Source organism: Artibeus jamaicensis, unplaced genomic scaffold (genome assembly GCF_021234435.1).
Source record: "Artibeus jamaicensis isolate MK-2021 breed Jamaican fruit bat unplaced genomic scaffold, CSHL_Jam_final scaffold_1031, whole genome shotgun sequence".
In the NCBI taxonomy this organism is placed as follows: domain Eukaryota; kingdom Metazoa; phylum Chordata; class Mammalia; order Chiroptera; family Phyllostomidae; genus Artibeus; species Artibeus jamaicensis.
This window is the reverse complement of record NW_026522026.1, coordinates 1,438,971-1,463,905: the sequence shown is the minus strand read 5'-3', so window position 1 is coordinate 1,463,905 and position 24,935 is coordinate 1,438,971. Positions and strand designations below refer to the sequence as shown.

The window sequence follows — 24,935 nt, the reverse complement described above, 5'->3', positions numbered from 1 at the left end:
CATCGTCCGAGGTGCGGTTTGCTAGGCAGGGCACTGAGTTCTCAAGCGGGCTGCGGGCTTTAGTGTCAGAAGCAGAAGACAGGAGGAGGAGGAGGACATATGAGCAGCCACAGCAAGGATGAGGATGGAGCATTAATGAAGAAGAAAAAATACTAAAGCAAATCACACAGGAGGGTTAAAGGAGAACAATGACATATTACATTGACACACACCCCCTCCCATGACCCTGATGGAACAAATTCCAGCACGGAAAGAAAAAGACAAGAAAAAATTGCATTCAATCATTATAGTTCCCCATGTACCAGCAGATGATCTGCCCTGCAATTCCAATACACAAAACATGGATCATATCCAGAGGAAAGGTTCACTTAAAGAACACTAATCTCTAAGGTGTGAGATCAAGGCTGTTAATCACTTTGCGCCACATTAGCACACACACAGGGGAGTCACACACAGTTTTGTGAAGCACAAAGAGGAGGGTATTGTATGAGCAAGGAGCTTTCTTATGATCTACCCAACAGACCCTTCTATGAATCCTGTGCACAGATGCAGAAAGCAACATTTCGTACTTCCACTTCTGAAATTTTCCTTGGTGGATGTAGAACTTGTTTTCAAGATTTTGGCCTACTGTTTGTCAGCCATTCAGAATCATGAGGCTGGGATTTAAATAAATTAATACCTTAATACAAATCTATTTAGAAATGAGAATTGTCCTCATTTTCTGGTGCCCTTTAATACTTACTTCGCTATAACTTTAATATGTGGTGCACCAATGCCAAATTTTAAGCCACACCGAAGACAGAACAATGATGCTGGCTAAGTATATACTATCGTTCCTGCAGAGACTTTTCATCAACTGGACAGCATCTTCAACTTCTGTCTGAAGATAGTTTCACCCGGATTTCATGTCATCTATTTTGCTATTCTTTTCAAATGCCTCGTTCCAGGGCTACTAAGAACTAGGCAGTATAACTGCCCTTCAAGGAAGGACAATGAGGTTGGAAATATGTAACCATTACACTACATAGAATTTGACAGGAGAGATAGTTTCTCCCCCTTAATAATAAAGACAGTCACTTAATGATGAAGGCACGAAGCAAAGCCTATTCAACCAAAGCAAAGATTAGATGATCTATTCACACAAGTGTATAAATAACAGGGCAGACAAATGGTCTTGGTAAGGCTATCAGTGACTTGGGAGGTCAAGTTTTAAATTGAATCATTTACAAGTTAATGTAATTTTATAGCCAAATTTGGGCATTCGTGCATTATAAAATCTAGAAACATTTTTGTCAATTTATCTGTGCTTAAATGCTGTAAATAAAGCTAGCACTTGTGAGTGGGCCATCTGTGCGAGCACCTGTTTGAGGCAAGTCTGATGTCTTCTCTTTGCAATCTGAATTTTTAATTGTTTCCCATAATTGAACTTCTTTGCAAGTTTTTATTGCACTAAGAAAAATGATACAGGAAAATGAACCAGTTGAGATTATTCCAAAATTGCTTTTTTCAGGAGGGAGGCATTTAGAAACATATAGTATCATATCAACCAAGTTTCACCTTCTATTTCTTTGGACAAGCCAGTGACCTGCTTCAAGACCCGATATTCCTACAGGCTCAGCTAAAGGAGATTAAAGAGGCTAGACAACTTGTAGCCATTGATCTAAACCCAGGCAAGAACCTACTGAAATTCCAGATCAGTGAGAACTGACAGCGGATGGTAATGCAAAGCAAATTCAAATGAATGTTCACACGTAACTTTAACTTCTGATCAGTATGTAGGTCACTGATACCATGGCTTCTCCTGAAGTAAATACAGGAAGTCGGCAGCTGCTCTAAAACTCAGGTGCTAATAACGAACTTTCCCCAATAGCTTCTCTCTCTCCTCTCTACTCAATGTGTCTAACTCTGGAAACTCCTTTTTGCATAAACAGTCTCCACTGACACTGAGCCTCACCATCAAGAACTCAGTGGAATGGAGCCTGGCACACACCAGCCAAGAACCTGGCTCCAACGACAGGCATGAAAACGAAACTGCCCATAGAGACTTGGCACCTGTGCTTTAGCAGAGCTGATTGGAGCCATCTGGCTGCTTACCATCATGAAAACTGGGAGCTCACAGCATCCATTACTTATATTGGCAAATTCAAACGTTTTGATTTGTTGGACCCTATGCATACTTCTGTGCAGAAAGAGATACAAGCTGTGTAACCCTCTCGTGTTGCTTCTTTTCTCTTTACAAATTTACTCCAAAGATAAAATTTTGAAAAGTTTCCAAAGCTGGAGCCAAATTTTCTATAATTATAGTATGGTAATAATATATTATTGAACACCTTTTCTAAAAAAATGCTTTAATGGTGCCTCTTCTACACTTAAGCTACACAATAAACAGCTTTGCTCCTATTTTACATGTTCTCTTTTAAATCACTTTTGCTTAGCTTCAGGTATAAACAAGATAGAAGTTGGTTTATATGATTAGGACTTGATAAAGAAAAGCACATAGCTCTAAAGATTTTGGGGTGATGGTTTCCAATATCTAGACTGCAGGAAAAATGTAAAGAGGACCTTTTTTTTGATGATTAGTGTTTCCTTTGGGAACAACTTGTCCGAAACCATCAATCCCAGAGCTGTTCAAATGAGGAGGGTGTCCTTACTTAAATTATGCAAGTAGACCAAAAAAAATCACTCCAGGAAAATTCTTTTTTAACAGTCTTATTTAAAAGAAAATAAATTTTACTTATGTTCAAGTCTTAGGACTCTTTCAGGATTGCGGTGTTGTTTGATCAAATGGTTATTGATCACCTACAACCATTTAACATTCTTATTTACCCAAGAAATTCAACCCAGCAGTATAGCAGCTTTTCACCTGTAAAGGTGAAATTCCATTTGGAAAGGCCAATAAAGACATCCAACGGCCATATTGGGTATGGATTCTTGACTAGCCATAGGATGACCTCCAGAGCCCTTCAATATCACAGGATTACACTAAGAGACCTAGACTCACTGGGGTGTGGGAAATAAGTTACAGTTGAGGAAGCTCATGTGGTAGGAGAATCATTTTGTCCTTGACTCTATCACAGACTCTGGCTATATAAAACAGACTGGCAATTAGTAACATTTTAAAATATGTTTGTTTCATGGTAACATCCTGTTATACATATATTCCTGGGAGCTTAAGACTGTCATTGTTCAGACAGTGATCAATTTTCATACTCTACATTGAAAACATTATAAAGCTCATGAGTGATACCTCATAACTGTTATCTGGCATCTATAAAGTTGATCATGAAAGTAGCACTGTTTAAAAAATACAACTCTAAGAATGTTTTCATATATGGAGTAGTAGAAAGAAAAAAATGAGAGACACAGGAAATAACAGAATACAAAATAAACGTACCGAACTGAAACTCTGTGCTCAGCTTTATACCTGAAAGGCATTACATTTGCCCTTTAAAATATTTCTGAATAATACTTGTTCCTTACTGTGTAGCTCCTATTATGCTTATTAAATACTTTCACAAATATATCTTACTCCTGGTTGTATACACAGAATAAGACATTACTGCCATTGCTTTATAGATTTGAAAACTGAGACTCAAGAATTATATCTAAATTGCTCAAAATCACACTACTACCAAGTATAAGTCCAGGATTATAATGAAGCCTTTGGAAAAGATAGTAGCACATCTTTAAGATTATAAAGTAAGCCTTTTATGTCAAAATCTAAATCCTCACTTTTGTGGTATCTCTTAGGCCTGACTCTTCGCAGTCACAAGAATAGAACAGACCACCACATACTGGGAGGGAATGACCCTTGGAGAAAAATGTGTGATTGTTCATTTCAAGATCTGAACATTATAAATCTGGAAGATCGGTCACCTACCTGGGTGGGAGTAAAATGGAAGAAGGGGGTCTGATAAATAATTAGAATATAATGAAAACAATAATAACTGCTCCTATTTGGAAACACTTTCATTCAGGTACTTTTCTAGAAACTTTAAATAGATTGGCTCATTAAATCTAAGGCTGAGAAGAGTCGATCACTGGGTTCTGGCCAGGACATACATCTGTGCTGTGCAAATGAATGCAGAATTAGAGGCCTGAGCTAAACAGATGGACGTATGCTGTTGGTTTTGGAGAGAGCTGATTGTATGCAGAAGGGCACCTGGAAGATGACTCATCTTCAGGCAACGTGGACCTGTCGGTGGACTCATCTCAGAACTAGAGAAGCATGATGGCCCACTTCAGAGGAACAGAAGCTTTGAGAGAAGTAAGGGAAATGCCTGCCTCACCCATTGATTCAGGGATCAGGTCTGAATTCAAGGACAGGGGGGCAGGGACAAAGTAGAACCACCCAGCCAGAGACAATTAAGATAAGCTGGAATCCAAAACCCAGACAAAAAGCTAAGAATTTCTAAAGAAGTGGAGAAAGCTGCCAAACCTGGCAGTGGTCCCAGCCAGATCCACCACATGCCAGCATCTAGGCAGCTTGATCTAATAGCCAAACTAAATAGCTTGAAGACATCCAATCTCAAATCAGATCCAAAGCAACAAGAGCCTCACTAATCCCACTGACATTTCAATGAGGCCTAGAATTACTACTAACAATAAGAATTTACTTCTTTCCATTGTTTGTTCTATGTTGTCAACCGCGCTATCTTTGCCACTGTAGGTAACAGCAATAGACTTTTTAAAATATCTGAAAGTGCTGTGTGCTTATGTCAGAAAGAGCAATGTGGCAGAAAACTAGGAAGCAGCAGTTTGCCTGCTAAATAACATGGAAAAGGGGGGATCCAGAGAGAAAGTAAGGGGTGGAAACAAGTGGTGGGAGCAAGTGGATCACATTTCTCAAACTGGACAGGAGAAAAAACAGTGGTGAACTGAAGATAAAACCCGCAGGCTCAATTGGGAGTATTCCATACCTCAGGAAATGGTATGTGAATGTCATATTGCACCAGGAGAAAGCCCAGAGGAAGCAGCAGGAAGCCTAGGAGCCAGCTGCCCGGGCCTGGAGCTGCAACCTTCCCTAACTCCTCATCTAAGTCTTGGATTCTCGCGTGGTTTAGTATTTCCCTGTAGCCATTTAGCAAAATGTGAAACGAAAAACAAGGGCGGATAGTCTGGAAGAGGACTGGGATGAAAAAGGGCTCCCACCTCTTGCACTGCTGACTATAGGATACCCACATCACTTGCCAAAAGGCAGAGGAAATAAACCAGCACTATGTCCATAAGTTTCCTCCCAAACAGTAGCTATAGAGCAAATGTAATTCCCAAAACCACTCTTACTTAAGATTTTCTTCCTTAGTTGTGTTTAAACATATTATATATAATTTATTATAACTGGCTGGGTGATTTCTATGTGCCAATTATCATTCTAAATATTTCACATGCATTATATCTCACTTAATTAGTATTATCTCTGTTTTATAGATATTGAAACTGAGTACTAAATTACACTGCTAATTTTTTACTTAAAAAACTAATGAAAAATGGAGTCATGAAATTATATTAGGGAAAACTGAAATTCAAGGTGTAGGTTGGACTGGATAACCAAAATTACTTTTCCTAAAGAATACCTATACTCTCAGACCACAAAAAAACAAAACAAAACAGGGATTCATTTTTATGATCATTTAGGACAAACTGATAACAGCTTTGCCCAAATTTCCTCAAAGGTAGGAAAGCTGATTACTGAAATTCGGGTTCCCAATTGATCATGGTCCTCAAGTCAGGTCTGGTTTATCTTTTTCAAACTATCAAAAGTACCCATATAAATGGTAAGTGATATTTAAAAAAATAAGATCATCCTATAAACCATGGCTTTTTAAAACAGAATTATCAGGGACACTGTGAACATCTTACTAAATATTTATTGAATAAATAGTAATTACATATACACTTTCACTTTCTAATAAAAAGCTAACTACATTATCCTTGATTTTTAAATACTACTAGGGAATGTTTCTAGGCTTGAATATTATTTTTTCATAGTAAACCACAATAATACAGGACCTAAGTATCTCGGGCCAACGTATCAGGCAAAATCATATGAAACGACTAACAGTCAACTTCATCTCACCCACAAAAATGGCAATTTCATATGGTTCAACTTGAAACAAGAGTGATAAATAGAGTAGGTAAAGGGAAATCCAACACCAGAGGAAATGATAACCTCATTCATTAATTTCTTCATGCAACACGAACTCTACACAAATGCCTCAGTTAACAGACTAATAAATGAGAGCACTCATGTAAAATTTCATACCTGGTAGACATATCCATCAGAATTCACAGATGTCTCAAACAAGTGGCAATTTCACAAAAATTAATACCTTGGAAGTTAGCCTCATTCTTCCCTAATTCCTAACAAATAAAAATATTTATCATTTCTTTTTATAAACACAAAATTGTCTTGAACTCTGAGCCACATCAGGTCCCTCCCATGAGAGCTGATCTTCAGCTGCGGCTGGACAGTGACAGGACTGGCGGTGGTGGTGACTGTGACGGTGGCTGCTGGAGACCCAGCCCTCCATCAGGGGGGAAGACTCGTGTGCACGTGTAAGTGTGCGAGTGCCTGCAGTGAATTTTACTAACGTGAAAGATGTGCAGGACACACACGAATAATAAAATACACAGTAATCTGGTCAATGGCCTGCTGATAGCCAGCTGATTCTCACAGAATGCTTTCATTGATTTTTACCAAATTCTTCAGTGACCAACTTACTGTGGCAACTGACAAACAAGCGTAGTTCCTACATCCATGCTTAACCTCTATTATCATGCATGCTAACAAGACAGAAGCCAAATAATGGAGACATATGTCCGACTTCACCTGTCTGTCAGTAATGTCAGTAACTCCTTTGCTAAACTAGATAATAATAGTTTTTGAATACCGGAGGAATAATGCCTCAATTCTTTGTAATATTCACATTTTAACAGCTGTGATGGACTGAATGTTTGCATTGTCCCAGAATTCATGTGTTGAAATCCTCAAAATGGGGGAAAATACAATATAAATAAATAAATAAATAAATAAAGACAATCCTACCCCCCAATGTCACGATATTGGAAGGTGAGGCCTTTGAATGGTAATTAGGCCATGGGGCAGAGCCATCTTGAGTGGGATTAGTGCCCTTATAAGAAAAGACAAGAAAAAGATAATCTCTCTCCACCAAGTGAAAATACGGTGAGCTGGTAACCATCCGTCTACAAGCCCAGAAGAGGGCCAGCTCTCTAGTACCTTGATCTTGGTCTTCCCAGCCTCCAGAACAATGGTAAATAAATGTAGTTGTTTAAGATACAGAAATCTGTTACAGTTGCCAAAGACCACAACTACAGACATTACACGCATTTAAGTTGAATCTGTATTATTAGCATTTTCTTTATCACTTTTTTTAAGTCTAGAGACGATTACCAATAAATCCAGCCCTCATTTGTAGCCTTGCTGATTCATATGGTGTAAATACTGCCATCATGAGTGATTTCGAATTACATGTATGAAGTCCCTGTATGCAGAGTTGGGAAAAGGCACACAGTAGGGTATCATTTTGTAGTATTGCTACCATACAGGCACAACAGATGTAAATAACCTCAAGAGCATAGACTATAGTAAATAAGTAGGAAGTGATGAACTTTGAGTTTTATTACATTTATTTTTAATGTAATTAAAAATATTTAAGCATGTCTATATAATTTAATTTTTAATAATAGCTATGTTTACAATCAGCTCATAAAATTCCTGGTAACAATGAACTCCTATGAGTAGATGGGAGGTGGCTCCAGCACCTCCCTGCTGTGAAATAAAAAAATTTCCAATTCTAAACTACCTTCATGAATGTCAGCCATTAGTTACATTGTTGCTCTCCTAACCAAAGCTGACGGTGTCACTAAATCTATTTTCTAGACTATGACATGTTTCTCTAGCTTTTACATACAGATATTGGAATCTTGTCCTGACTACAATAAATATAAGATTCTGGTTTATTTTAGAAATTTATCCTAAGAATATTTCATAATATTAAAAATATTAAGTAGTTAAATGTACCATGCAAAGGTAACTGTATAAACTTATAAGTTAAGTGCCTCTAGAAAACCAAAAATTTACCATCTGATAATTTCTAAGAGTGTATACCTTGGAGGCATGAGAAATCCATGGCTATAGCATCTCTCAAAGCCAAATCTTGCCTCTGGATATTTCAAACAAGGTGAGTAACACAAAGGTCAATAATAACATGTTTAAAAAGCCCTACTCCAATTCCATGCTTCAGTGTGTAAGCTGAAGAGTCAGAAAGGAAAAGAACTGCCCACCCTTCCTAGTTGCTTTTTGTCCAGAGTATATAACATTTCACAAGAGAAAAGGCGAATGGGAAAAGTAATATCAACTTTCTTCTGAAGTGCAAAGATCTACTGATAGGATAGAAGTGATGAGATGTATCAACTGGTTTGCTGTATTTCAATCCAAATACTTTCTCCTATGGCACAAGGCGGTGGCCTCTAAGACACACCTGTTCCTAACTCCTGCTCTGCCTGCACACCCACGGCGTGGAGCTCAAGGCGCACTGGTGGAAGGCCCTCATTCTGTCTGCTCCTCTTAGCTTTGCAAATATGCTAATATTTGAAAAAATGCACTTCCTTGATTCTTTACGCTACCACCAACTTCATGACAAAAAAAAACCCAACCTTCAAATGCGGATGTTCATTTTATATGACAGAATAATAAATAAGATATAAAACACAGAATTATACATTAATTGCCATGATTTTAAACACATGGGGTGCTTTTAAAATGAAATATTTATGACACCAGTCATAATAATTTTGTCATCCCATAACACTTCCAACCATTAAACAATGCCTACCTTTAAAAATACAATTTAAAAACTCACAAAAAATCAAAATGTATCTAGGCAGCAATAGTATTCCAGGTAATGGCAAAGCCATCAAATTGTAGTAGGAATATTCTAGATTAGACTCTTTCTTTAGTGAATGTTTTTAATAAAGCGATTTTATTTTAATTATTTATTTGTAACTGATTTTACTTTTAAAAAATATATGTCACTCAATACAACTGAAGTTTTCATGTGGTTCTATTTAGGAACTAAACACTCATGAAGAAACAACAATGATGGAAAGGTTCAAAAATATACCCGTGAAAGTCTGCTAATTGTAAGCTTTTTTCCAAGACTAGCATTTCTTTTAATATTTAGTCAGAAAAACCAATTTCCAAAGATGGACTGGCTGAGTTAAAATTCATTTTATACCACTCAGCATACCTTTTCTATGACAGCATGTTTTATGTAATTCTAAAATGCAGCTGAGGGCAATTAATTAGAAGCTCCCTTATCTACACATTTCTCTTAATCTTAATAAAAAAAAAAAGGCTGGGGTGGGATGGAAGAGACCTACTTCTACCAACTCAATGCTTAGCGACTCCTTACTCCATGCCTCCATTTTTCAATACTCCGTGGAAATTACTTTCTCTGCTCTCAGATTGTATCCAATCATGAAATTTATTTGAAACAAAGACAATGACGCAGGAGAGAGACACTTCACAGAAAACTGTGGTAAATGCCATGGAATATAAATAAGACAGTGTCTTTCCTATTGCTACATAATATGGTTAATATCCCACCTTGAATCATTATTCTCACATCTAATCATTAACATCTAACAGAAGAACAGATGGTTGTTTTAAGTAGAAAAATAATAGTGAGCTTTATTTTGATGAATGATCATTTATAGGCTGGACACCAACCAAATACTTCACGATATGAGATTTCAGAACATTCCTATCTTAGTCTGTCCTCCTGATTCTGACAAACTACCATGTCAAAGGCGTACTCCTTGATGTACTCAGTAATCTAAAACTCTGCTGATTCACCTCGAACATTCAGCTGTCCTCCCAACAGTACTATTGCCAAACCATCTCAGTCCATCAGAATAGATGTATATGGAGCAAGCAAGACACCTCGGCATTTGCAGCCTACTACAACCGCTGAGATCTTTCCAACAGGACTGCAAACCTGCCCAATGGGATAGAAAGTGTCATTATGAAATGGCTATGGCACGTGAACTTGAGAAAAAAAAATACGGAGAGGGGGTTTTTAAAAAAGATGACCAGAGATGGAGTAAAGGTGAGTGGGACTGGTAAAGAGAGCAGCAGCCGGTCGGCCCCTGCATTACCATTATCAGGGTTGGTAAACATCCTACTTGCACTGGAGACTGTCTTCCCGATGTCAGCCAGGGATCGAAGGTTGGATTTCTTGGTCTGATGCCGGTGCTTCCGGAGCAAAGTGTAGGTCACCTTATCTTTAAGGTCGGGTTTCAAAAGGCCTATCTCAATCTGATGGTCAACAATCATCTCTGATACAAAAACAAAACAAAAACAAAAACAAAAGTCACAAGACCACGAAGTTAATTTTTTACTCTAAGTTTATAAATGGCATCCTCAAATTTAACATCAATATTCTGTTTTCCAAATTTCAAACTTCCCACTTTATGTGAAGGGTAAAGATACAGGGTACAAAGAATATGGATATTAATGACAGAGTTATAAATATTCCAGTATTAATTACATTTTTGGAAAGGAAAAATTGTCTTGATCATTTTTTAAATCCCAGTTAATAATGAATTCACATTAATTAGTTCTTCTATGAGTAACACATCAGTAATTTACATTTTTCAGTTAAGAAAAAAGGTAACAGAAAATTTCATGTACTGGCCCTGGCTGGTGTGGCTCAGTGGACTGAGTGACAGCCTGCACCAAAGGATCACCAGTTCCATTCCCAGTCAGGGCACATGCCTGGGTTGTGGGCCAGGTCCCTGGGGGGGGGGAGGTGAGCAAGAGGCAACCACGCACTTGGTGTTTCCCTCCCTCTCTTTCTCCCTCCCTTCCCCTCTAAAATGAATAAATAGTTCTTTTAAAAAGAAAATTTCATGTACTCTCTCACAGCAAGTGTGCCAGAAATATAAATGATGTGAAAAAAAAGTTGAAGAGCACATGCAAAATTTAAAATAGTAACATTATTGATTTTTTTATGTAGTTCTCTAAATTCTTCTGTCATGTTTTATTTTCTTTATAATAAGACCAAGTAAAGGAGAACAATAATAATACCTTTCCCCATATCAGGTTATTTGAACACCGATTAATCCAATAATGCAATTATACTATAAAATTATGCCTTAGTCTTATGTAAGAAGGGATGCTTATTTAGATCCAACTAAAGCCTTCCTAGTATATTCCATTAGTCATTTAAAAGTATAACCTGACTAGGATTTTGTATAAAATTTGAACATCTTAGTCTTACTATAAAAAATTAAATTTTCTATGAGCTCCTTTAAGAATGGTTTTAACTAGATGACTGTGTTTCATAGAAACTGCTCCAGGGGGCCTCTGCTGATGGACAAGTTTCCCTCTAATCAAAAATAAGATGGGCGTGAAGATGTAAGGTACAGCACAGGAACATAGTCAACAATACAGCAATAACTATCTATGGTGCCAGGTGGGTATGGAAACACTTTGCAAAGCATACGATTGTCTAACCACTCTGCTGTACACCTGAAACTAATACAAATTAATATTGAATATAAACCATAACTGAAAAAAATTAAAAAATAAGAAATTCTCTTTTTCGCAAGCCAGCCACAGAACTGGCCTCACAGCCTTTGGCTGGAAACAAATGATTTACTCAGTGTACAATCCACTATTTGGGAGCTGAGCGGAGGCTGAGCCCAGGACGCGCCATCATGTGCCCACACAGGTGCCATAAATGCCACATAACTCTGGGCCACTCGGTAAGGAGCCTGCGCGAGGCAGGGAGCTTTTCCCATAGGAATGTTTTGGTTTCACAATGGCCTTTAGCTCTCAGTATTTTTAACTGTGCAAACCTTTCTCAGTAAAACTCTCAGAACTGATTCTATAATTACAACTGAAGCTCTGCTCCACAGCAAAATAATTAAGTGCTACTAAACACAACCTCTCTCCTTTCCCTTTTAAGCCTTGTTTAATGTAGAAAGTCCATTTTACAGAAGAAGCATAAAAATAAACAAACAGCCCCAGCGTACCTGCTGCAAGTGTTACCAAACTCCTACTCTAATTCCGGGGTTGTGGATTAAAGTGTTTCTTATCTATCCTTCCCGGTGGGGCCTCCCTGGTGGGCCTCCCTCTATTCTTGCCCTCCCCTGTAATTGCAAACCAATCCTGCACGTGCCACAGCCAGACCTGTTCCTAATGCCTGGAAATCACAGGTTAGAACAGGTTAAAAGATCTGTGTGGCTTATGCCCTTCATTAAGTTTCTATAAAAATGGCCCACATTGCAGGGATCTCTTTAAGCATAAACTACAAAACCTTTCAAGGAAAGTGGGGGCAGTCACATTTCACAACCACACTGACTGAAATTAAGCCTTCTGTGTTCAAAATCCCACAGACGTTACCAATTGGGAAAGAATGTGCCAACCTTAGATGACAGCAGAGCTGAAGGGAACCTCAGGGGGTGTCAAGTCCAACCCCTTGTTACACACAGGGCAAGAGAGACTTGCTCACAGACATAGCCTAATTAGAGGCAAGTTCCCCCCCACATAAAACCAGGTTTTCTGATTCAGAGTTTAGATCTTTTTTTCCCATATCACACAGTACTTTTCTTTATTTGAAAAGGAAGCTCTAGACAAAAAAAATTGATATATGCAGAGTTTCTGCTAAACAACAGAAATGACACCAATCATGAGATATCTGTTAACCCATCAAAGTGGCAATTTAAAAGGCTGACCCCCAGAGACATGAAGGATGTGCACCACAGACAGCTCCACACACTGGTGATGACTGTGGTAACAAGTTCAACCCTTCGTGAGGGCCAAGCGGCAACCACACAACAAAACCCTTTCATGTGTTCAAACCCTTCGGATATTTCACCATCAGAAATCTACATTAAGGAAATAATTAATTTCACAAACACATGACAAAAACGTTCACTTCTTTTCTTTGCAATAAAAACTTCAAGGCTCCATGTGATCTCCATTTCTGTGAGTCTGTTCTGTTCTAGTTGTTTGCTTAGTGTGTTTTTGTTTTTAGGTTCAGTTGTTGATAGTTGTGAATTTGTTGGATTTGTTATGAATTTGTATACATTTTTAAATATATTTTATTGATTATGCTATTACAGTTGTCCCATTTTCCCCCCCTTCATTCCCCTCCATCTTGCACACCCCCTCCCACCCACATTCCCCCCCTTAGTTCATAAGTCCATGTGTCATAAATTCTTTAGTTTCTACATTTCCCATACTATTCTTACCCTCCCCCCTATCTATTTTCTACCTACCATCTATGCTACTTATTTTCTGTACCTTCTCCCCTCTTCTCCTCCTCCCACTCCCCTCTTGCTAACCCTTCATGTGATCTCCATTTCTGTGGTTCTGTTCCTGTTGTAGTTCTTTGCTTAGCTTGCTTTTGTTTTAGGTGTGGATGTTAATAACTGTGTTTGCTGTCTTTTTACTGTTCATATTTTTTAATCTTCTTTTTCTTAGATAAGTCCCTCTAACATAAAATAAGAGCTTGGTGATGATGAACTCCTTTAACTTGACCTTATCTGAGAAGCACTTTATCTGCCCTTCCATTCTAAATGAAAGCTTTGCTGGATAGAGTAATCTTCATTGTAGGTCCTTGCATTTCTTGACTTGGAATACTTTCCAGCCTCTTCTTGCCGGCAAGGTCTCTTTTGAGAAATCAGTTGACAGTCTAATGGAAGGTTATCAGTGAGGAGAGCGAGGAAGGAGGATGGTGGAAAACGTACAGGGAATAAGAAGCATAAATAGTAGGTACAAAATAGACAGGGGGAGGTTAAGAATAGTATAGAAAATGGAGAAATCAAAGAACTTATATGTACAACCCATGGACATGAACTACGGGGGGAAATGCTGGTGGAAGGTGGGGTGCAGGGCAGAGGGCAATAAAGGGGAGAGAAAACGGGACAACTGTAATAGCATAATCAATAAAATATAGTTTAAAACATACAATAAAATTTGGGTAATTATAAAAAAACTTGAAGGCAATTTCAATGCCGAATAATAGATTTTTAAATATTTTGCAGCCATTAAAATGTTTACATTTATATCTAATGACATGGAAAGATAATTTGTATTATTTTTTAAGTTTAAATAATTAAAGTGTTATAGTATGATTGCATTCTATAAAGTAAGTTTCATATGTGTAAACAGATATATAGAAAAACTGCTGGGAGAATAGCTGTAAAAGATAAGATTTGTGGTATTTTGATTTTTGTGTGTTATATTTTTCTGGATTATATAAAAATGAACATAGATTTTTGATAAAACATAAATATATTACCATTTTGAAAATAAAAAAGGTATAAAAAGCAAAAAACAACTTGACTAACACATCTGCCAACAGCGACAGGCCAGGAACACCTTTAAATATAAAAATGAGAACTCCAAAAAACAGAGCTACATTTTCCTAATCCATTTCCCATCACACACACACAAAAAATACCTGAAATGACTTATAATTCTTTTAACTTAACACAGGAGGAAAATTCCCATGTACATAGTTTCACATGTGGATGACACTCTTTAAAAGTAGAAGTATAATAATAGTAATAATAAGCTACTAAAATAATCAGTGAAAATGATGTTTTATGCTTCAAAGATAGATCTTTCTATAAGTATTAAGAAGGGTTTCTTCATGAAGAAAATCAGAGGAGGTTCTGAGGAGAATCAGAATTAGGCTGAATTCTTATTTTTTATTTTCTTTTAATTCTTTTTTTAAGATTTTATTTATTTATTTTTAAAGAGAAAAGAAGGGAAGGAGAAAGAGGGAGAGAAACATCAATGTGCAAGAGACACATCAATCAGTTGCCTCTCGCACACCACCAAATGGGGCCCTGGCCCACAACCCTGACCAGGAATCAAGGCTAAATTTTTAAATACAAGTGTAAGAAGTAAAGTCTGCTTAAACAGTCTCCCACTGCTCATGACCAGGTACCTTGGCCCTGCAGGAGGGGGAGATGCCTCCCAGATTTCCATTAGATGCCACTAAGAAATAGCAGGTAGACTGCAAAAAGGGCTTAAAAAGCTTGCTATTTTTGCTTGATAAATTCACACTTGCTATTATTTTTTCTTCTCATTTGTTGACATAAATTTGTTGAGATAAATGGAGTGAAAAGGAGATGCATCTTTTAAGACTTAGCTGCAGGCCCTGGCCAGGTAGCTCAGTTGGTTAGAGCGTCATCCCAATATGCCAAGGTGGCAGGTTTGATTCCCGGTCAGGTACATACAAGAAATCAACAAATGAATGCACGAATAAGTGGAAAAATAAATTGATGTTTCTCTCTCTCCCTTCCGTTCTTTCTAAAAATCAATAAATAATTTAAAAAAAAGACTTAGCCGCACATAATTCTAAACTAGATTCAGGACAAAACAACTCCACTTAACCCTCTGCTAAAAAATAATAATTTTTGATAACCACATAATGACAATAACTCTCTAAGTTAGCATGCCATCTTCCACCATTTAAAATAAAATAAGGGCTTTTTTTCCCTTTCTGTTTTTTAACTCTGCAAGATTTAGGTTGTTTCAGGGGATTTTTAAGTATTTCTTTTCAGACACATGGACAAAACCAAAGTGGGGTAGGATCAAGGGTGAGAAGTGGGGATGGCTGGGCTGGGATGGAGGGGGGCAGTGGTAGGGAAATGGAGACAACTATACTTGAACGACAATAAAAAACATGAAAAAAATAGAGGGAGGTTAAGAATAGTATAGGAAATGGAGAAGCCAAAACTTACATGTATGAGCCATGGACATGAACTAAGGTGGGGGAGAATGCTGGAGGGCAGGGAGGCGGGAGGTGGAGGGGGATAAATGGGAAGAAAATTATGGTTCTACTCTAATAGCATAATCAATAAAATATACTTAAAAAAAAAGTATTTCTTCTCAGCCAGTTACACTCTCTCAAACATGTTCTCCTTGCATTCCTGCCAATCTGGTCCTTTCTTTTGCTTACGAATTGTTTTATTGACTTATTAGTTGTTTCTGAATTTTTTCTGTATTATCAGCTCCAGAACGACACCACTGGCTCTCTGCCTGCTTGGCCCAGGGGCTGAAGAGTAAACATATTACTAACTGATCGTACCTCACAGTAACCTAGTAGTATCTAATTTTTAAATTTAATGACAATTTTTAAGTAAATGGATGGAGACTAGAGAAAAAGTTCAGATCACAGCTGATAATAAAAAGTAATGGAAAACTAAAGTGAGAACACAGAGTGCTTAAAGAACCTTCCTTAAATTTAGTAAATACCAGAACCTCTCTAGCCATTTGGCTGACAAGTCTCCAATGTAACGTGGGACTCTGTCTTCTATTTCATGTAAAAGGACAGTTAGCTGCACATTAAAAGGTTCTTTCTAGTGATGAAGATCCCAATGGCAGTTTTACAGAGAAGTCCAAGTATATAATTCAACTTTAACTTTCGTCACCCTCACTGACCAACTCCAGGTACGGCAAAGAAGCTGTTATTTCCAGTTCCAAGCACTACATGGTTCAGAATCTCCTCTCTTGTCCATGAAGCCCCTGAGCATCTCTCTCACTCTGCCCTCTGCTGACACACAGAAAGACCTGGATAAAAGCATGCACACTGAGATACTGAGATAGTTACATAAGTATGTAATAATCACACCGGATGTCCTCCCTTAATTCTCACAACCACCCTGAAAGGACCACCTTCATCCTGCTTTCACAAATGAGTAAACTGGGACCACTAAAGAGTTAAGTAACTTGCCCCATCCATCCCATGATCATAAATGCTAGTGGGGTAGACTTTCACTAAACCCCCTTCAACTTTAAATTCACCACCCTTTCTACAACTTCACCCTGAGTCTCATGGAATTAATGTGTGACTTCTGTCAGATGGTAGTGAATTTTAATAGAGGACTTGGCTCAGTGAAATGAATCTCCAAACAACAAAGTTTCGGGCAGTAACAAAAAACTAGAGTAAGACTTTTTCTTTTTAATATAGTAACCTTACTGGTGACCTTTAAGCCACAATGGCTTTTCTCCCCTTAGAACGCCAATACATCACCAGGTCACAGCGTAATGTCTGCCTTGCCCTGCACGTATGCAAGTCTGATGCATTTTTTCAACCTGTCTGATTTCAGACATTTTCACTCCAGCTGAGTTCTTAAAGTCTAAGAATACAGAAATTCTCACTCAAAAACTAGATTAACCTTTGCTAACCATGATACTTTTTAAGAAAATAATCTCTCATGCAGCCTTTCACAATGAGTGAAAGAAGCTGTGGACGAGGACTGACACATGCATGTTTAAGAGTGTGTTCTAGTGTGATCGGCTACTTAGGGAGGACACTCACAAAGAACCTTCCTTAAACTTAGTAAATACCATTGGCAACCTGTTATTTAGGATGATGCTTTCAGTTCTGTAAGGTGCTTGGCCTATGTTTTCATTTTTTAATTAGTGTACAATTATAAAACTAAATCATCAATATACAAATCATTCTGTTAGGAGACACGTTTTTGTTCTCCATATTTCTGTTTCTACTAAATATGACTTGTATTCGCATCACTAAGATAACTTATTGTTATACCCTAGTTCATTCATAAGATGTCTTATAAGAAAAGCTGACTTATCATTCATTGTATGTGAAGAACAGATTTGCCATGAAATGAATGCCTTTATTCAACTTAGAATCTTAATGTTCCCGATTTTACACTCTTGTTGCTGAGTTGCAGAAGAAGCCGCCACAAGGAAGAAGGAAGACTCCTTACCCTTAATGTCTCTGGGCCAAAGAATCGTTTGGCTAAAGTAACACAGTCATTATTCAGCTATTGAATTTGAAAGCTTCAAGAGTTTCAATGATAAAAATATTAAGAAAAATAAATCCAAATAACATAATAAATGTTCACATAAAAGTAAAGTTTCAATTTAGTTTTTTAAAAAAGTCAGTGGAGCCAATCGCCCAAGAAACCATTCCTTCTGTTTGATTCTGTCTTGGTAGACAGCTCCACCTTTCCTCAGTACGACAATCCAAGATCTCTCCTCATAAGTCAAATGTCCATTTCAGCCTCACCTGCCTTGTCAAACATGAAAAATTCTACATAAAGCAGTACTTCTTACATTATCTCTTAACTGCCTGTGGAGATGTGGATTGGTGACTTATCTCATTTACAAAGTGGTGGATTTGCAAACCTAATTCCAGGCCCTGGAACAGTAAATGGCACATTGTAGAAGCTTATACACCACTGCAGAACAAATGGGCGAACTAATTAATTCTATCCGCCCAGCACCTTCACATTAGTCTTTCTCCCTTCTCCTTTTGCACCTTAATACCTCAGATGCATGAAAAGTGTGGAGCTTCCTTGCAAATCTAACTAATAAGCTCTCTGAAAAATGGAATATATACATATACATCAGCTAGATATATGCCTCATTTGACACCTAATCTTTTCTCTCAATATAAATGCTACAGCCTCCCCATTGTCTATTATAAAGACAAAGATGCCACAGACAAGCCTTTTGTCTAAAGACAGTCAAAGAAATTCTGCAGCAAGCTGAAATTATACAGACATTTTACACTGGTCACTTTCTGCAGAGTCGTGATTCACATCCTCGTCCCCATAATCCCAAGGTGGGCACCTTCCAGACCCTGTGGGAAAGTGCAGTCATCCAAACAGGCCCAGCGGTCACCTAATTATGAATTTCTCCTAGGAACAGTAGGCAAAGCCCCTGCACCTGTTTTTGAGAGTGTGCTCAATGAATAACACATCTATGCTGTTTTCTCTATACCTAGATGTGAAGGGTAATAAGGCCACTTAGGCCCAGCACTTGCTAAAAAAATAAAAACAATTACTACTATTTGGAATGTAGTGCTATGTACCCAGGGTGTTCAACATAATGAGTTAACATTCACTACACAACACTAATTGCAAAAGATGTCAAAGCTGCCCTGCACCACTAGGTTCACTGAGTCGAAGGGGGTTGTGCAAACGCTACTGGGAGCTGACGTGACCGACTCAGTCACTAATCTGTAAGGTTCTGCTGGCTTCTTGCCTCAGACAACTTTTCTCTACATGCAGTTCAAGGAGCTTGACTTTCACCTACAAATCAGCCCTGACCTGGAACTAGACTATTTTTCTTTCTACAGAAGATTTAAATCCTGTTTTACAGATGACAAAACTAAGGCCCAGAGAAGCTCAGTTCTAAGGTCAAAGAGTTGTAGAAATCTAAGTGCCCAGAAATCCAGTCCAACACAACCAAGGATTGGGTGGAGGCTCCATTCAAAATATTAATCCTATGCTAATAAGTGAAAGAAATAAATGCAAACTATATATACATAATATAATGGCAATATTAATTTTTGTAAGATAACATACAAAATGAAGAGTGTAAGAGAGAAGATGGAGAAACAAAACTGGAAGAAAATATGCCAAAATGTTAACAATGACTGTGACCAGATATAGGTGCAATGATTGGCTTTTTAAATTTTCTTCTTAACATGTGTCTGTATTTTCCCAATTTTCTACAGTAAACCTTACTAGTTTCATACCATAAAAAAGAGAAAATACATGTTCCAGAATATTCAACTCTGCTTACACTAGAGGTCATCTGTATTGATGGAGACTCACAAATAGGTAGGAAAAGGTGAAAAAAATGATAGGTGCTTAAAACAACATACTTACCCACCAACTGTGGGAGGGAAGAAGCCTCCCGGTCAAGCATGATGGATCCTTTCTCCATACATGTCCTCAGCTCAAATAGGCTGTGAAGGGATAACGTGGCCACGTGGGGCTTGCTCCATCTCTCCCCACCCTGCTCCACTTTTTCTTCGAACTTAATCCACCTAGGAACATGAGATTAGTGAGCAGCAATTAGAAGCGTTCTGCTACCTTGGAAAGAGCAACATCAGCCCCTCCATTGCCACACTCACCGGCACTGCCGACATGTCTCCTTTCCTGGAGTCTTAAAAGCATATTATATCATTAATTGTTTCACTTTTATAAATATGCCAAACAAAGCCTGCACCCTTCCCTACAGTTAGCGAGAGAACCAAAAGGAACCAAAGCCTTCCTGGTTTTATATCCAGCAGTAACCACGGAATCCTTAAGAATAACTAAAATTTTTAAATAAGGTAGAAAAAAAACACGCCTTATGAAATTCTCCACCTGGGTAGAGCCTACAACGTGTGAGCCTACAAACAGCCACCACTGTGAGAATTCTCTTACGACTTCACAAGGCAAGTTTACATAAGGTGAAATATCAGTCATGAACCAATATTTATCTTTTCAAAGATTTTTATTTATTTATTTGTAGAGAGGGGGAAGGGAGAAAGTGAAGAAGAGAAACATTGATGTGAGAGAGAAATATTGATTGCCACATCTCACCCATGCCCAGCCAAGAACCTGGCCCCCAACCCAGGCGTGTGCCCTGACCAGGAATCCAACCATTGACCCTCAGTTTATAGGGTGATGCTCAACCCACTGAACCACACCAGCCAGGGCAATATTTATCTTAAATATTTGAAAAACATAGTGTGTGAAGTGGCCGGGTGAATATAAAATTCCCTTTTAATGCCTACAGTCGGTGAGCATGTGTTGCTATGTCTTATTTTAATATATTATATATTTCTCAGCAGACCCATGTTCCCTCCTTAAATCTGGCTCCACATGTGTTCAAAAATATGCAAGCTCAATGAACAACACTTCTGATGATAACAGATGTATTCATCTTAGCAGTGGAGCAAACAACCCCCTTGCATACCTTTTTCTAAGACTATTAGACATTTTAATAGCTTATCAATCTATATATCAATAAAAATGTTTAATGGAAATGAGAGCAAAACACAGTTGACAGTTTTTATGTCCCACATATTATACATATAGATTCTTCTAATACTGGTAAAAAAAAAAAGGGGGGGAAGCATTATCATCTCCCTACTTATCATGACTGAAAGAAAAACACTTTTTTATTATATCACTTCAAACATTCTGAAAGATACTGGAAAGATAAACTGAGGGGTTTAAAAAACTGTTTTTCTACATTCTTCCCCCAAAGGTTTAATGATTGAAAAATGTTTCCCTAGAAAAGCTAAATGCTCACCTAGCTCACTAAAGCCAGAGAACAAAGGGCAGAGATCAGAGGAAGCTCTACATAAGATATTTATAGACTGCTCACCATGCCCAGAGGAGGGGGAAAAACACATTAGCAGAACCAGGAGTGAAAAAAGATCAAGGGATCAGCCACAGAGTCAACGAAAATTAGAATTTTAATCAAGCCCAACAGTCAGGTGACTCAGAAGCATTTTAGCCCCGTTCCAAGAGTCCTCTCCATCACCCATCTCAGGAAGCCTCTCTCTGCCAAGAAACTCCCCATGTCGATGGCAACCTCACTCCCAACCTCACCCTCCATTCTAAGACTCTCCTCCTTTCCCCTATACCCCCAAAATGTAGGCAGTGGAGATTTTACAGGTTTCCCACACAAGTCAAAAGGCCAACATCACCACCAAAGTTTTAACCATTCAGAACTGGACCTTAGTTGTTTCTACAAAGTGGCTGCAAAACATTCCAAGAAAGAATCAAAGACCCTTAATATGTGTGTGTGTGTGTGTGTAAATTACTCCTTCACTTTGGCTGGTATCAGAACCACAGAAATAGAAGTGAGGGAAAATGACAATTTTAGATCACACTCATTGAATTCTATGCATTTGCCAAAATGATAAAAGGTTTGGGGCTGAGTCATCATTTTATGAAGCATACTACATTAGACTTTAGGTATATTTTTCTTTCTTCCTTTTCTTTTAAATCCGCACCAGAGGACATGCTTATTGATTTTAGAGAGAGGGGAAGGGAGGGAGAAAGAGGGAGAGAAACATTGTTGTGAGAGAAAAACATTGATTGGTTGCCTTTTATACATGCCCCAGCCAAGGACGGAGGTCACAGTCTAGGCACGTGTCAACCAGCAATCAAACCCACAGCCCTTTGGTTTGAGGGATGATGTCCAACCAACTGAGCCACACCTTTCAGAGCAACTTTATCTCTTTAGCTACATTATCTTTAGCTACATTATCTCTTCATGCTTACTCACAGAATGCCCAACCATGTTTGTTGACCATTGCTACGTGAATCACATTTACATCTGAGTTAGAATTTATTGCTCAAAATAAGACTCTAGTAGATAGAAGATTCCACAGTACATAAAACTAAGACAGAGATATATAATTATGTCATCTATAGAGAGTATACTTACTCCTTGTTTTTATTCCCAAAAATATTCTTATTAGTTGAGGAATAAACTCTTCGGTCAAAGAATTTAAGTCCAAGATGCATGACAAGAGCCAGCTAGAAACTCAGTAAAGGGGCGTGTTCTAGACGGCCTTCCCTTCCTGCTTATCTTTCTTCCTAAACTAGTCCCCCTTTTTATCAGCTGCCATAAATCTATATTGCCAAACCATTCCTTAAAAGAAAACTAAGCCTAACGTACATATAACATATCACAATGCCTCTTTTTTACTATCATCCTCAACTATGTAAATAATATGTTTAATAAAAATAAAGTTTAAGGAGCAAAAACTACTGCATTCTTTTGTGATTCACCTTTTATTTTATTCCTCTCCATAGTATATATTGCAGGTAACTGAATTGGACTTCAATATGACTTTGAACAAGTTTTTAAAGTATATTTATAAATCATAAATCTTACCTAGCTTGGATTTATGGAATAGCATTACTCACCCTCCTGGAATACACCAGCTCTTTAAGTCTAGATTTAACAATAAAGGAATGAAATGTAGTCTCAAAACTAGCCAATTCCCAGGAAATAAGTATTATCTCACAGTTCAGTTTAGCATCTATTTCACTTTGAGTTCAGTAAATATTGAATGTTGTGATGATGTCACACTGTAGCACAGCTAATAGCTTAAGGGAAATTGGAATAATGGCTATTACATTCCTTTGAAATGTATTGCTCTAATTGTTCAAAGAACTGATCGGTCAAGGTATTTCCAACATAAGCTTTTGGGCATGAAATAATGATTTGCCCATTTAAACAGATTATTTAGGGGGGTGGGCTGGGATGGGAGTATAAGACAGAAAACTGTACTTGAACAATAATTAAATAAATTTTTAAAAATAAACATTATTTGCAGGCAGTTTTATTCCAGAAACTATATATCCTATGTCTATCCTCCTCACATATCAAGGACAAATTTTGAAAAAGAAACTAAACTACTCAACTCAAACAGGACCCATTAAAGAATAGGCTAAGGCCAAGGTGCCAAAGTTCAGCCTTTCTGAGTGCCAGTGAATTTGTAAAGGTGCTTCAGAACCACGTAATTACGTTTGTAAAAAAACAACAGATGTTCTTATTGTAAAACGTACAAAAAGCCACTGTGTACCCTTCATAATAACTATGAATAACTGTATTTGCAATAAGTTTCTTTTCCTTCTGCTTGGTACTTGACATGTTATACAAAAATTAATTTCAGAAGTTGGCTTTTTAATTGCTTGCAATTGCAAAACTGTTGTAACCTTGGAGGAGGAGTTTATTAGGTGAAGTTTACTTATTCCGAGGTCTTAGAAGAATAATGAGGAAGTACACTGCAGAGTAATGCACGTTGAGTGACTGCCAAACAATAGTATTTCGACTCATTTATTGAAGAAACAGAAAACCCATGGGAAATCACTGAATTTTGCAATTTTCCAATCATATGATTAAATATAATTCATCAAAGACAAGACCTCTAACTTAAAAACATGACAGCAATAGACATGACCTCTGCCCTAGATTATAATCCAACTTCATAAAACTATTAAAATGATAAGAAAATTTCTTGCTAACTAATAATTGCTTCATCACAAATGAAAGAAGACAGTGCTAGCGTGTATCTGGGGTAAATGATATTGTTAAGGAAATTCTTAAATTTCTAGGTCAACTGTGAACGTTATTGCAAAAGTTATATGTACGCTGCTATAAAGTTATATGTATATATAAAAGTTATACATGTACACACTTATATAACATTGTATGTATGTTGTAATTACATATTACATAAATGATTAAATTCCTTTTCCTTCAGACTTTTTCTTACAGAAAAAATAAACTTGATCTGAAAGGAAGTTTCCTCAGAGAAAGAGAAGTCAACGCAGATTGGAAAGGGAGAGGCTTCTCCCCAAACCCCCTGGATAAGTGTCTGTGTTTGATGGTCAGTCCTGACCGCAGACACTCCAGAGGAACGTCAGTCAGTCTGCAGCGCCAGCTGGAGCGAAGCGGTGCTCCTTTGTGCTGTCTCACCAGAAGTGCAACATCAATATTCCCTTCCTCTGTTGGCTGTTGCATTTGTTGAAACTTGTGATGGTGTTCCTTTTTACCCAGGTGTGGCAGTAAAATCTGAATCACATTGCGGGAATGATCTTTAATGTGTTTTCTTACAACTGTTCGCCACTGACAAATTTGCCCATTTGAACAGTGGCTGAAATAAAAGTGAAAGCCAATAACCATTTTTGCAGAGACATCACTGACCTAAAGAAATAAAGAGTTTGGGGGTAATGGTGGCCATTCTTCCTGGTTTGGGGCCATCACCTAAGCTGGACCATGACTTATTCTTTTACCAGTTTCCTCCATGAATCCATTAGCTAATACCTAGCCACCTAGAAATTTCTAATGAGAAACATGGGCTTCTTCTCTACTACCAAATATTCCACTACAATTCCTGCTACACTACTGAGTATCAGTATTCTAACGACCGGACACTTAGGAGTGCTCCTTAAAACAGAGTGCTCTTTTTTTTTTTTAATATTAAATTTTATTTAGTTACTTTTCAAGTACATTTTTTTTTTATCTATTTCTCCCATCCCACCACCCCCCCCGCCCGGTCTCCCCCCTCTTTCCCATCCCCCCCCCAGTCCTCATCTCTGTATCTTTCATACTT

General features: G+C 37.8%; 1 protein-coding gene across 6 annotated transcripts in view; it reads right to left on the bottom strand.

The window, feature by feature from the left end:
* SLC4A4 (solute carrier family 4 member 4) overlaps nt 1-24,935 on the bottom strand; it is a 321,040-nt gene that overhangs the window by 152,078 nt on the left and 144,027 nt on the right. For 4 of the 6 annotated variants that reach the window (XM_053655652.1, XM_053655653.1, XM_037148610.2 and 1 more), the window contains 2 exons: nt 19,693-19,853; nt 10,180-10,359 (listed from right to left, as the gene is read on the bottom strand). In XM_053655652.1, coding sequence (XP_053511627.1) covers nt 10,180-10,359; nt 19,693-19,853 — 341 coding nt within the window. The remainder of the gene's footprint in view (nt 1-10,179; nt 10,360-19,692; nt 19,854-24,935) is intronic. The other 2 variants (XM_037148609.2, XM_053655654.1) reach the window with 1 other exon arrangement.